At 35.3% G+C, this 15,674-nt stretch overlaps 1 protein-coding gene across 2 annotated transcripts in view; it reads left to right on the forward strand.

Annotated features, from left to right (window-relative positions):
* The first annotated feature begins 1,449 nt into the window (after positions 1–1,449).
* Positions 1,450–15,674, forward strand: part of TFEC (transcription factor EC) — a 137,811-nt gene continuing 123,586 nt past the window's right edge. The window contains exons 1-2 of one of the 2 annotated variants that reach the window (XM_079150527.1): positions 1,450–1,506; positions 11,944–11,996. Coding sequence is in view for 1 of the 2 variants with exons in the window: in XM_079150525.1 (XP_079006651.1) it covers positions 12,991–13,179 (189 nt within the window). In the remaining variant the exon portion in view is untranslated. Of the gene's footprint in view, positions 1,507–11,943; positions 11,997–12,939; positions 13,180–15,674 lie in introns of those variants that run through there. The other variant, XM_079150525.1, reaches the window with a different exon arrangement.

The raw sequence follows: 15,674 nt of genomic DNA on the forward strand, positions 1-15,674 counted from the left end.
ATGTATCCTAGGATTTCAGGGGACACTTTTATATTTAATTTTTGATTGGCATTTTATATAATAAAGGTACTTGAGATAAATCCTTTTACATTGATGAACTATAATTCCAGCAATCTTTCTCTACTGTAGTTCTCTTCCTCTTTCTTTGTCAACTACCAACAGACCACTAGATATACTTCAATTACAAGGATTCTTCTCTACCCACTTTTAGTGATTTATGTATTGAGATCTCATGATATGTTAATACCATACTAAGATTATGGAACACGTAGACATATTTAAACCATAGGAATTCCATCACAGATATAAAACTCATAAAATGATTTGAAAATAATTAAATAATAAACTGGTGGTAATAAACACAAATCTTATTAAGCTAGAGAAGAAAGAAAAGAGGTTGGCAAAAGTAGTAAGGGGGACACTTATGGTACTCAGAGGTGGGTAAAAAATAGAGTGGTTATACTTGAGATTTGGGAATAGTGAAGTATCAGGGAGAAAGATGGCCCGAGGGTGGTCAGGATATGAGCTAAGTTGAAGTGTGGGTTTTTGTGAGTTAGACGGGACTTCATAAAAGTACAAAGGGATATACTTATGCTTTCAAGCTTTTGGTAGTGAAGGGGTATGATAAAAATATTTAAGTACACTGGCTTCAGATAAGACTCATAAGGGCTATGGTGTATCATACAAGATAGCAAACGGTGACAGCTAATTGGCTAAAATAAAGGCACCTGCAAATAGAATACTTTTGGAGACAATTTGGAATTATGAACTAAGAGAAATGAGGCTCAGAATGAAAGGAAAAGAAGAAGTTGGATCCAAAGGAGAAGCTTTAAAGTCACCTTGCATTTTTTGTAGTAAACCCCCAATGTTTTTGAATTTCAGTACTTTGTTCACATGCAGTTCCCTAGCTTAGGCCACTAGGTGGTGATCTTTGTTAGTTGGTAACTTGTTTTTTTAAAGATGAGTTCAGCAGTTGTACAAAAACCTGTCCTATTACATATAATATTTGACATATAACCTTCAGAGCTATGGATATATGCCCATGAATGTTTCTCTTTTTCTTTTATTACTTATGGTCTTAGGAAAAACAGAGGAAATGGGAAGAAGATAAATATTTAGATCTCAGTTCTCAAGCTTGCTTGACTCATTGTCATTTCCCAATCTGGTCACTGCTGTATGGGAGCATGCAGCAGGAAAAGGCATCCTCTCTCTTGTGGCCTTGATAGGTATTGTCTACTAGGGGTTTCCTACACTAAAGCCAGTGTTGACCATGATGAGAAGAATGGGAGAGAGGGACATAGGGGGTTTGGCTAAAGGATCATTCTCACATCATCTTGTTTTTACTGGTCTCCAACCCTCATTTCTTCTTCTTGTCCTAGAACCTCACCTTTGACTTCTCACCTTGCTGGAGTTTATAAGCTATGCAGTCACTTCTTTTAAGTTGAAGAAAACATACTACCTGGCAAGCGAAACAAACGAGAGACAACTTGAGAGAGGACCACTCGGGTAGGCATTGTCACTGCTTGTTGAAGAAGTGATTGAACGATGGAATTGAATGAATGAGCATCAGTAATGTAGTGAAGAAATGGTCTTAGTCCCCGAATGCTCAGTGACTGTTTCCATGGAAACGTTTTTTAATGTGTAGTGGACTATTTTGTTGTGTGTGCCTTAACTGGTTCTTTGTACCCTGTGGACATGAGAACCCAACCACCATGGCTAACATAGTTCTGCGGGGAAATGCTTTTTGAGTTGCAGTCAACTCACTAATGAACTTTTGTTAACCTGTGATTTTATAACAAGTTCTTATTAAATGAACTAATAGCACAGTTCATAAAAGTCACTTTTGAAGTGCTTAGTCACAGCAACATGTAATTAACAGTAAAGGCTTAAAGTGCAAACAGGGGTCTTATCTATCCAAACAGTTTTTTAATGCCAAGTTTCTTGATGATCTTTAATAAACCCTTGCAACTGCAACAACAATTACAACTTCAGTGACTTCAGTAAGTCTGAAGGCTCCTCCTTAATTTATTTCTAACATATCCCTGTAGAGAAGAAATTCTGGGCACCGAGCTACAGCTATACATTTGTTACCTGTTCTGAAAATTAGGTTGTCAATTTTCTCTTTAGTAGAAGAAAGGAAGGTTATTTCCTTTCCTCCCAATAGCTACATTTTAATGAATTTTTTATTTTACTGATTTATTCTTGACTGCTTTTTCCTTTCCATTTGACCTTTTGGGCCAATCAGGGCTTTTAGCCAAGGATCAAAGAAATCTGAGTCCCGGCTTAGGCAAATCCCAGACTCATTTCTTTTACCTTATTTCACTGCCTCATCTCTGTCTGACAAAGATAATCATCACATAATATTAATCACTTGGAACCCTGACCTCTGAAATAGTGAATCGGTAGAACAAAATTTCTTGACAGCAAGTCAATACATTTTAATGCCGCTACATTTTAAAATAGTGGTATGCTTTTATTTATCTACTTTTTTTTAAGTGAAATTCACATAACATAAAATTCACCATCTTAACTATTTTTAATTGTACAATTCTGTGATTTCCAGCACAGTCATATGAACTGTAGCCATCACCATTGTCTACAGTCATGCATCAATTAAAGGGGTAAGTTCTGCAAAATGTATTCTTAGGTAATTTTGTCTTTGAGTGAACATCATCAAGTGCAGTTACCCAGATGCACTTCTCATTTCTTTCTCTTCCTATTTCTGACAGCCACCAATTGCTTCCTCCCCTATGGATTTGCCTATTCTGAATATTTCATGTAGGTGGGTTTTTTTTTTTTTCATTTCATTTTATTTTTTTCCGTATATTTTATTGGTTCATTATAATCATATATAATGATGGAATCTGTTATTCCATATTCCTACATGCACACAATAACATAATTTGGTCAATATAATTCCCCATCATATATGTGGTTTTTGTAATATGTGATAATGTGTGGCTGCTTCTGTCTGGCTTCTTTCACTTAATGTATGCAGTGTTTTCAAGTTTTCCCCAGGTTGTAACATACATTATTACTTTACTAATTTTAATGACCAAATTATATTCTTTCATATATGCACCACATTTTGCTTATCCATTCATATGTTGATGAACTTTTGGAATTGTTTCCACTTTTGGAATTCTACGAACATTTGTGTGAGTTTTCGTTTAAACACCTGTTTTCACTTTTCTTGGATGTATACTAAAAGGTAAATTGATGGGTAATATGGTAGCTCTCTAATTTTTTGAGAAATCTAATTTTGTTTTTACTTATGTGCTAGTATTGAAACATTGTTATGTAGTTATTAGGTAGGGTTTATTATGCAACCAGTAAATATTATTCATATGCGATACATTAGACTGGGACATTAATCTGTTAGTTTTTGTCATTTAATTCAATAGTTGGACCTCAAATAAATTATTTAAACAGGGAAGGTGACTCAAGGTGGTATTTCTACGATCAAAATTGCTGAAGCATATGGATCTCTATTCTGTGCTTTTATCCAACAAATACTCAGTGGGTTCCAATAGTGAATAAAGAAATATTTTAGGAATTGCTAATACTGGCAGAAAGATAAAAAGTTTCCCAACCCTATGGAAATACAGTTAGGAAAGCAGGAAAAATGGATAATGTTATGGAAAAATGATGCAAGGGATTGGTATGGAGTCCCTATCTAGACTATAAGGGCAGAGCTTCTCTAATATTAGTGTGCATAGGAATCATCTGGAGGTGTTTCTAAAAGGCAGATTTGAACTCAAAAAGTTTGAATGGACCACGAGATTCTCTCCAGTAAATTCCCATGAGGCCCATGCTGCTATGGATGGGCAGAGAAAACCTTCCTGAGCCAGTGCCTTTTCAGTCTGAGCACAAATATGGAACATGTATCAGGAGCCAGCCACATAAAATTTCAGGGTGAGAAAGTTCCTCAGAGAGAAAACAATTGTTGCCCAGGTTCTATGGCTTGGCGGGCCTGAGGGAGTGATGTGACCCTGTCTTGGTACCTGTCACATAGGGCTTATGCAAAGGCAGAATGAGGCACAGTTTCTTTGACTCCTTGTCACACCACTCACAGTATTTTCCCCACCAAAAAGATGTGAGAATTCATTTCAAGACCCAGGAACACTTTTGAATCAGCTTCCTTCAGCTTAACAAATATAATTTTGCAAACATATTCTCTTCTCTCATACAATTCATTACAGCTCTAATTTCTTTTTAACCTTTAATTTCTTTTTTTGTGTGCACCTTGCCCTTTTTACTTAACATGTTGAGCATTTCCAATGTAATTAACCATTCTGAAACATGATTTTCTATGGCTATCTCAAAGTATATTTAGAAATTTCTGGATTTACATAATGTCCACTGTTAAATTACTTTTGGGAGGTCTATTATAACCAAGGTTATGATTAATATTATTATTTATACATCCAATGCCACATCACTTATTAGTTTATCAGAATTATTTTTTAGAAAAATAATACCTAGTATCTTGATGACCAAAGTTTAATTACTGTCCATAAAAATTGTTCTCATTTACATTCATATTATCAGGAAATAGTCCACATTTGCATCTCTGTACACCCCATATTAACTAGTACTGTAATCATCATTTTTTTTTACTTTTTAATGAGATACAATATATGTATCATAGAATTCACTCATTTAAAGTGCACAATTTAGTGTTTTTAGAAATATATTCAAAAGATCATTTGTTGAATTAGCTTCAACTATTGCTATTTTCAGTTTTTGTTGTTTCAGTTTTTTATATAATTATTCATATGATTTACAATTAATAATTATCAACTTATATTTCTCTTTCTTGACCTAGTGCATCAAATAGATCCACATTTTTCTCAAGTATTGTTAATTCTATTTTGCTATATAATTCAGGGATTAGGAGCATTGTTTTTTCAGTTGTGGGCATTGAATCCAGGGTGCTGAGATACAGTCTCAGCTCTTTTTTCTTTGAGACATGGTCTTGCTAAGTTACCCAGGCAGGCCTCAAACTTGGGATCCCTCTGCCTCAGCTACCTGAGTAGCTAAAATTACAGACATGCACTATCATTCTAGGCTGAGAAACATGTTTTGAAGTCAAACTTATCTAGATTTAATATTGTACTTGCTAAAGGTGTGGCATGGGGAAAATTACTTATTTTGCTGAGTTTGGGCTTCTCTTTTTGATAGAAATGTGGAACTTTGATAAATAAGCTTATCAAGGAAGATAACAGATAAAGTGCTTAGTACAGGGCTTAGTATCTGGCAGATGTTGATCCCTTCTCTTTGACTTTCTAAAGATCAATGGTATTCAAGAAATAAAGTGACACACAATAGAATACTTGTTCTATTACTAAATTATGTTCTTATAATGCAGTTGTCATTGGAAAGTCTTTTCCAGAAATTCTTGAACTAGTCTATACCTAGCTTTTCTACAGGTATTTTATTTTTAATGATGCCTACCTGTACCCAGGATCCTATGCCAGCCCAGAAATACATCTGTATGTAGCATTAAAAACACCCAGAGAACCTCCCTTATTCTCCTTTGGTTTTCTCTCAGATGTGCCTCTTAGAACTTACATCCATAAATTCTAACCTCTAAATTAAGAACCTCCTACTGTACCTTTGGAATTTTCTCTTTGGCATTGTAATCTTTCATAATATGCAACTATTGAGTTTGGCATTGTTGGAGAATGAGTGTTAAACTTTACTAATCATATCTAAATCTTTTAGACCTACATAATTTATTACATTAAAAATAGTGGGAGGGCTCCAAACAATTGTGTTTAGGTGCAGGACTTATCTTGGGGGTAAAAGAGGCACCACAGTCACTTAAAATTAATTTCCCTATTAGGAAAAGATGCCAGCATGAAGTTAGTTGATCAGAAGAGACTCTTTATGATAGAGACACAATCAACTTGTTATTTTTTATATGTAACCAAGCACAAGCATTTTATTGAAGAACTTAAAAGTAACTTGAGGAATAATTTTGATTATTTTGGAATTTGCAAACAATTTATAATTCTGAATATATTCGAGATGGAAGGAAGAAATAATTCAGAATAAAGTTTTAGTGCTTTTTTAAATGCCAAAAAATGTTTTTTCTTTGTTAGACTGACCATCAGTAATGCTATGAAATGATGATTCAGGAACGGGTGACTGAGATGTCTATTCTTGTCCTAAGTCAAGGCATTCACTGAAAAAATATTGCTTCAGGCCATAACTTTGGCATGCCGTGGGTTAAATAAAGGTCAATTCCAAGTGAAAAATAAAAATCAGTTGCTCTTTTGGTGTTAAAGGGGCAAAATAGTTATCATTTTAGATGCTTTTAGTGCTCTTATAATTCAAGGATTTTGTATTTCTTTCTCCTTCAACTGAGAATTTTCAGGCCAGTGGTGTCCATAATGTATACGAGTGCCTTGGGGCATTTTGAAGGGGAAAAGAAGAAAATTTACCATATTTTTAAAATATTCTTGCCTATACAGGCTTTTGCATGATATTTAACAACTCAGTGATGTGGCAAGCCCACAGAGCTGAGAATACAGTCCACATATCATTTTACCAATTAGTTATTTGGAACATGAATTCCTGCAGAACTGGGTTCTAGTCCAATCTTTGACTCGCTGTTTATTTCTGTAAAACATGTTTAGACACAAACCTGTAATTACTATTCAGTATTTCTTCTGACATATTTGTCTTTGATTGGAAAGGGGTTAAAGGCCGTGGAGGCAATTTTATCAGTTAATGGGACAGAGCTCCACATTGCTTTGGGTTTTAATCTTGGTACCATCACACTTTTAGATAGCATAAAAGGGGAATCTGCATGATAGGGTTGACGAAAGTATCACCTGTGAAGGTACCATCACACAGCAAGAGCTCATCAAGTCACCCTGCATTTGTGCTATCATTCTTCCTGCTCTGTATCTTCTGCACAGAAATTACTGTAAGCAGCAACAGTCAAATACAGGGCTCTAATTAATTCTGACAAATACTAACAGCTGTGTAATAAATGCCATTGGCTACTTTGTGATGAGATGTCATATGGATGGCTTAGAAACCAGGCACATTTAGTGAAAAGTCTCAGTAGTTGGACTTTCTTGGACTACCTGTATAATTCAAAAACCATCTCTCTTGGTCAAGGAAGTTAGGTGAGAGATAGATACTTTCAAAGATCTCTGCCATGATTGATTTATTTGTGGGTCTAAAAAAGTGAGCAAAATTTCTGCATGCCTTCACTGGAGACAATGACAAAGCATGGATTCTTCCAATAGTGGCAAATGCTCCTGATTAAATGAGAAGGATCATATTTACCATCCCCTTCATTTTGGTGAAAATATATTGATTGTTATATTTGTTTGCCTAGGCCAAAAGAAAAAAAAGCAACTAACCATCATAGGACAAAATTCTGTTCTGTCTTTTCAAGAAAAGCCTCTCTTATTAGAATATAAAAATGAGTTGATTTTCCCATTATATACTGACTACTGTAGAAAGAGTCTTTCTGTGATTTGCAATAAATGATTGTGAAAATAAAAACTTTTTCTTGCTGATCATGCCAGCCAAGCCAGAGAGCCTGGAAATTGAAGAATCCGTAGAGCCTTCCATTGAGACTCAGCCTGAAATAGCATACATTTTGGGGACATGTGTTCTTATTTGCTCATTCCTACAAGAGTAGATTCTATTATTTTTAGAGGTATAAGGGGCCTTACAGGCACAGCACGTGGAATACAGTCAGTAAATATTTGCTGAGTAAATGTACGAATGTATTTTAATGTTCCTCTCATTGTTGAATTCCTTTCTATATTTTATATACTAGAGAGTCAGTTATCTTGTGCTTGAATATTTTAACTTACTGAAAGCTTACAAAACTCTGAGGCAGCCTTTTCCATTGGTGGATTACTCTAATTATTAGATCTTTCTCTTTTCTCTTGAGTCAGATTTTATCACCATGTAATTTCCACCCTTAGGTTTTAGTTTGGTTTTATGGGGGAACATTAAAATAAATCTACTTCCCTTTCCCATGAAAGTTCATCACATATTTCAAGACAGCTATCATGTCCCCCATATAATTCTTTTCCTCTGTAAGCTAAACTATCATTTTCCCATGATAGTGCTTCCAGTTTCCTGAACATCTTCGTTCTTTTCTGTTTTGTTTGGTTGATGTCTTTAATGTATTAATTTTATCATCCTACCATGTAATGAGTAAACTTTGACCAAGGAACTGTGATAACATTTTTACACATGCTATTTTATTTAAATCCTCATACCAACATGCAAAATACATTTTTCTTATTGAAAACACTGTGTGAAGGACACTAAGATAATAGGTGTGATTTAGATTCACACTGGCTCTAAATACCTACAATGTCACATGCAGTCACCCATCCTTCCTGTGTTGCAGTTTCCTTATCAGCAGGATGGGGGATTCAAAAGACTCCTACCTCCTGAGATTGTTGTATGCATTAAATGAGTTCATGTTTGTAACACACCTAGAAAGGTGTCTGGCTCTGGAAAAACATTATGGGTGTTGTGGTTTGGATGTGAAATGTCCCCCAAAAGCTCATGTGTAAGACAGTGCAAGAATGTTCAGAGGAGAAATGATTGGGTTATGAGAACCTTAACCCAATCAGTGAATTAATTCTGTGACAGGGTTAACTGAGTGGTAACTGAAGGCAGGTAGGGTGTGGATGGAGGAAGTGGGCATTGGAAGGGTGCCTTTGGGGTCTACATTCAGTATCTATTGAATGGAGTCTGTATCTGCTTCCTGATATGTGAGCCACTTCTTCTACCACACTCTTCTGCCATGATGTTCAGCCTCACCTTTGTTTCTGAGGAACGGAGCAGACTGTCTATGGACTGAGACCTCTAAAACTGTGAGCCTCAAAAGAAACTTTATCTCCTCTAAAATTGTTCTTGTTGGGTCTTTTAGTCACAGTAGTGAAAAAGCTGACTAAATGTGTGAAGCAAAAAAGATAGTTTGTGCTTTTTCTCTGTATTCTACCCACTTCTTCTGGTCTTGGTTTTAAAGTGAGTGTATGGAATGATGGTTCCCTGAACTTGTCTACATCCTAACCCCTGGATCCCCTGCAGATGTTACCTTATATGGCAGAAGGCACTTGACAGTTGTGACTAAGTTAAGGATTGTGGGATTGAGAGACTCTTCTGGATTATCTGGATGGCTCAATGTCATCACATGTTCCCTCATAGGGACACCAAAGTCAAAGAGAAGAACACATGAGCAGGGAGGCAGAGCTTGCAGTGATACACTTCAAAGATGGAGGAGGGGGGCTGCAAGTCGGTTTCCAGAATCTGAAAAAAGAAAGAAAACGGATTCTCCACTAAAGTCTTCATAAAGAGCTAGCCCTGCCAACGTCTTGAATTTACGAAAGGGAATCTGACTTCAGACTTCTTTCCTACAGAACTATGAGAGAAAAATGAGTATTGTTTTAAATCCCCATTTTTTTTTAACAGCAACCACATAAAATTAATATAACAGTGTTAAAATTTGGAAACCTTGCATTAGAAGGAACTCGGGTCCAAGGAGTCTAAATTATTTCTGTGATGAATATCATAGGCGTTGTGTTTTGGGTCGACATGCAGAAAAATACATCTCATAAACAGAAGATTCCCAGTTGGAACATGTAATTTTCCTAACAGCATTGGTAAAGAGACTTCAGCAACAAAAAGCTATTTTAACAAAGTTAGATGTCTTTTACTTTTCTTGGGTCTCACTGACACTCAGAACAATCAGGTGTGTGAAGAGATTTCTCTTTCCTGATGCCTTTGATTTTCTGCTGTGTCAAATGTCTTCCCCCTCATTACCTTCAGGGCCTCCTTTCAATTATTGAGAGATTATCTTCTCTTGGCTTCCTATTATTCTACTTTTCACCCTAGTAAAAAGAATAACAATTTATTGAGTATATATTATGTGTCAAGTACTGTTTGGGGTTAAGAGTGTCAAAATGTTATCACAGTGACCATTACACTGTATTGTTAGAATAATAATTATTAAGAAAATAATAAGAATTTTTAGTTTTAATTGTGTGAATTTTATTTTTTCCCAACTTTGTTTCGCTCCCATATTCGGAAAACATCTATTTTATGAATTTCTCTAAGTCCTGTTAAACATGTTGAACAGAAAATGGTGAATGAAGGATTCTCGGTCTACCTTTAGCAGTATTATTTCACATCAGTTTCCAAAACTTGTTACTATCTGTCTCCAAAAGGCCTTGAAATATAGAACTCTTGAGACCTTAGAGTTACTTTCAATTTATCAACAGGTGAATATTTTGTGAAAGATTAAGTTTGTGTTGAGTTATTAATCATCTCTCTGGATGGGACTTATTGCAACTTTGAACATAACTAATAATTAGATTCACATAGATTTAACATTGAACATATTATAAGAATCTTTGTGAAATGCTTTGCTGAAATTAATATTTACTTATATTGTATTAAAATACTCCTGACAACCTCTTGAGGAAGATATATAATTTATTCTTTTTTATAGAATGAGGTTTTATTGTCCTAGGACTCTCATAGCAAATTACTAAAACTGGGTGGTATGGCTTCAAACAACAAAAACTGACTCTCACAGTCCTGGAGGCCAGAAATCCAAAATCAAGTTGTTGGAAGGGTTGATTCCTCCTTGGGGGCTTAGAGAGAGGCTTTTCTTTTTGTTTGTGTTCTCTGAGTCTCTTTTCCTCTTCCTGTAACACCAGTCATTTTGTATTACCTTATTGTAATATAACCTTATCTTAATTTTGATCTTAGATATATCTGTAAAGATCTGATTTCCAAAAAAGGTCAAAGGAGTTAGAGTTTCAACATATTTTTAGGAGGAAAGAGGATACAATTCAACCCACAAAAATATGGACAAGGAAGTATCACTAAAATGACTGGAAATACACATTTAGAACATGAACCTAGATTTTTTATCAGCATAAAATACTCTTTGACTTCAGTTCCATCTTTTCTATTAAATTCCACATTATTTTTCATGAATTCACAGAGTAATTATTTGATAATATGCTTTAGAATTTTATGGGGCCAAAAATCAATCACACCAGTTCTTAGTTTCTAAATCTATCTTTTTCCATTTTAGTAAGTTTTCTCATCAATAATGTTAGATTCTTAAATACTTTTCTTGTTTCATTCTCATATAATTGTTCTGGGCCTTGACATTTCCATTGTTTACATGGCTTGCTGGTCCCTTATTACCTACACTGCTATATTGAGTTTCAATTTCATTTTGTGATTGTTTTATATATTCTAGTTTAAGGCATAATTCAGAGATGAGTGGCTCTTCATTTCCATGCATGTATCTTGCATACATTGCTCCTGAGCTGCAGTTTGTCATGGAAAGCCTGGTCTTTTCATAAGAATGACTTTCCCTTTCTAGTTCTTCAGCTGCCTCCAGTATAAGGATGGAAATTCCTACTAGGGCACAAATTATCAAGTCTATCAGTTAACCAACCAACCAATCAATAATTATTGAATTCCTATTATGTACCAGGGGCTGTACAAGATGGGAGTTCCAGCAACATAAGAAACAATGTATAAGAAATGTCCTGAGGATCTTGCATTCAACTCAGGGGGAACAAAAGCATAAACAGATAATTGGAAGCAATGCTAATTGCTTTGAAAACAGTTGATCTTTTGTGGCAGGAGAAATGCATTAGCTAGCCTTGGCATATTCGTTACTACCAAACTCTGATACCTGCTTACATTCTCTCAAACGCTGTTCTCTTATTATTCCAGATAGTGTTTACCCACGTCTGAAGGCACGAGCTCCTTTCACAAACCCTACTGTGACTAGGTACAAACCTGCCACTTTGAGTGTCCAATACATACTTTAGCCTGGTGATAATGCACAACACATGAATCAAATAAGAACACTTATTAGTGTTGAGCAACCATAACCTCTTTTATTTTTTCCTTTTGTCTTTGCAGAGTCCTAACAATGATATAGTTTTTTAGAGAAGAGTCAGAAAAGAAAAGACAAGGTTGGTATGACATCTTATAAATGCTTAAACGGGAATTTATGCAAGAAGGGTTATTTAAATACAGAATTGACAGCATTAATTCTAAGTTCCCTGGGATGTGTTTATTTTATCCAGCCACTTCACCTCATTACAGTGTCTTACGTGGTATGAGATTTTATAGACTAGGAGGAAAAAGATGTTTTTTCAGATACATTGAACAAGAACCTGGTTGGCTGCTCTCGAGACATCAGTTCCTCCAGCAGCTTCCTTATTCTACTTTCACTGCCTGTTAAGAGGTTACTTGCAGGACAGCTCTGCTCTTTAGTCTGTGATAGCTCAAGTCAGAAACCGAGGGGGGAAACGCGCTGTCTATTGTGGTCTGTTTTCCTGTGTGACAGTCGTTCCTATTTTGTGTTTGTTTCTCCTTTAATGAGGATACAACTTTCATCCAGGGAGATGTACGGGTCACTTGTTAGTGTACTCGCAAACACCAAGGCACTCCACCAGCTGGAAATGGTGACTTGTAGTTGAATTATTTTTGCACAGCGACTGGTTTTCCTTTTGACATATTTTAATATACTTGCACACTGAGAGCAAGAGTGGGTGAACAGAAAGCAGACGGTTTTATTAACCCAGCAGTCACCTTTGAGGTTTGTACATGTCCACTTTTTTTCTTGCCTTTGTACATAATCCCAAGAGACTGGTACCTGGCTTTGCTCAGAATAACAAAGTCAGGCACAAATCTCCAAACACAATTGTTAGCTGAATGCCAACTGTTTCTTCTCATCTTATTTTTTTTTCAACTTGAGCATTAAGAATTGTATCTTTATGGGTGAACCATAACCATTAAAAAAATGAGTTTGTTTTTCTCTCTCAGATGCTTCCCCTATCATTTACTAGACTTATTTTATAACATGTAACTTTGGGTGATAAAAGAATATATTTTCTTCATGTGTTTTTGCAGAACTCCTTTTTATTTTTTTCCACATTCTCTAACACTGAGAAGAAGAAAAATATGTTACAAGCTTTAACCGGACTCCAGTTTCAGCTGGAATCACAAATAGGAGAAAAAGAGAGGAGACTTCAACTTGGCCCCGAGTCCAGGACACACTTCCACATGCAGTTTTCATACAAACCTGTGTTTCATAGGCTTTTCCCAGCAAGACCAGAAATTTTGTCACGTCAATTACCATCCTTTTCCAAGGTACCTATTTACATATAGAGTTATAATTTCTAAGCAAATATAGTGGGTAAGTATCTCTGAAAATCCACACATTTTAATTGTATTAAAAGTTAAAGAAAAAAGAAAGAATAAAACTCAGGGCCTTCTTTCAATTCCCAGTAAGTGACTATAGCTTACAAGATGTGGCTCATTTAGCAGCATGGAAATATTATAGCAATAAAACATTCAAAGTGTGTAATTTTTCTCTTTTCTAGCATCATCATTATCTTCTGCACCATCATCATGATAATAATACTACTGGCTGTTTTGGAGCTCTATATACTTTACAAAAAAGCTTCACATCATCTCATTTGGCTATCCAAATCAGTCAGTGAAATTTACCATATGAGTGGGAAGATTATTCAAGGTGATTTATTTTTTATAAGCCCTCTAAGACTTATAAAACACAAATAGGTGGTGTGTAGAAAGGATATGTTCTTTAAGTTAGAATTCTGGGTCTCTATTGCTGACTCAGTGATATTGGGCTTTATAAAGCATTGCTTTGTTGCATTATTTAATGGGAAAGATAGTGATTATGCCAAAATTGCTTATGAGGTTTGATTGAATGTTACTCTTTGTAGAGGGTCTATCACAGTGTGTACAGGTCATAAACATATTTTAAATGGAATTTCTGTACTAGGGGAGGCAGAGTAGATAAGTTTGTAGGCAAACACTGTGAGGATATGATTCTATGCTTAGTGACTTATTCTTGATAGGGTACTCAGTAAAGAGTGGAAGCAAGAATGAACTCATGTCCTCTGACTTTAAGTAGATTTATAGAATTCAGTTTAATTTAAATACTGTATTTTGAGGATCTGCTTTTTACCAAGTTTTTTGAGCTAAATTTCTAGAATATAATATGGAAATATAACTTGCTATGAAGGTTTTATAATGTAGGGGGGGAAATAAATAATGACAGTGAAAGAAAGTCTATGTACCATAGGTACAGCACCTAGTATTGTATGCAGGTTTGTGTGTAAATGAAATCTTTTACCATGGGTGCATTTTTATATCCGTTCTCTGGAAATAACTAGATCAATCATATTTGCTTTGGCTTTAAATTTTCATCTATTCTTAAGAGTAAGTCTATTCCATTAACTTCTAACGAATTTTCAATTGCAAATATTTATTGTAAATCAAGCATTAGAAAAATCACTGTTTATTAAAGTAACTGATAATGCTTTGTTTAGTATTATTTATGACTTTATTACATTTTTCTTTTTAGTCATTAAAATTTTCTCAAAATGTATTGTAAATAGACAAGCTTCTAATGGAAAAATTCCATAAGATTCTGAGCTCTATAATCTTTGTCATTTTAGGACCTCATCATCATTATGCTTACATCTTCATTAGCAAAATAATACATTTTTTAGCACTTATTAAGCAAGGGCTATGGGACAGGCATCATGCTAAGCACTTTTTTATCATTATTTTAATTCTTGAAGTACCTACTATGATAGTTGTAAGTCCCATTTTGTAGATAATGAACTGAGGTTCAAAGATTTTAAGAAATTATCTCGAAATTGCATAACTAGCAAAAATGTTCTATGTCTATGACAATGGTGGCAGTTGTCATTTGCCCACCTTGTTTGGTTTTTACCTTTCTCATTTGCTTTATTAGTGAACTCTCTAATGATTCTTCCAGAAGAATAGCCCAATTTGAAGGAGATTAAACAACAGACATAATAGGTTGGTTCTCTTTACCAGAAAGGAGAGCTGGTATCAGAGGTGACTGGAACCATAACTTCAAGTATCTTTTAGAACCTCTTTTTTTCTTCATCTGTGAATTGTCTTTATTCTCTGATCAGTTCTTCCTGTGGGCTTCAGTTCCTTTAGGCTTACATTTTCACAGTTGCCACCAAAGAAACTGAAGACGTAGGTTACTCAGCTCCAGTGTGAGCAACTGTGGGAAAGAATTGCTGGAACCATGGGCCCAGCTCTTGATCTGGCCATTATGACCAAGACAGTGAATGCTGTGTTAGTGTTTGGATCTGGATGGCTCTTGTGTTGAAGGCTTGGTTCCTAGCTAATGGCACTTTTAGGAGGTGGTAGAAACTTCAGGAGACCATTATGATATCTGTTCTCATTGCCTTAGTTAATTCTCCACTGTTGAACAACCTAGATGATTCCATCTCTTAAATCACATCTGCAGGATGGAGTGGTTTAAGGTATCTTTGTCCATTAAGCTCAGCTCTATCAAGTTTTGATTATTTGAAGTTTATTTAACCCAGATATATTCTCTAGATCTGAAACTTTTCATTTTTGTTATCTGAGGTAGAAAACTGTGTTTCTGATAGAGCACAGGATGATTAGCACTAATGGATAGTTGTCAGACTCTCTAGATGTGACATGTGGATAGACACACTAGGCACATTTGGTCAATTCTGCCTTTTATTAGCATGTGCCAGCATCTTAGAGCCTGATTAAGACTATATGATGTGCTACGAATTAAGTGTCTGGGTTTAAAAAACTGAGGA

Source organism: Sciurus vulgaris (assembly GCF_902686455.1).
Source record: "Sciurus vulgaris genome assembly, chromosome: 8".
Classification (NCBI taxonomy): domain Eukaryota; kingdom Metazoa; phylum Chordata; class Mammalia; order Rodentia; family Sciuridae; genus Sciurus; species Sciurus vulgaris.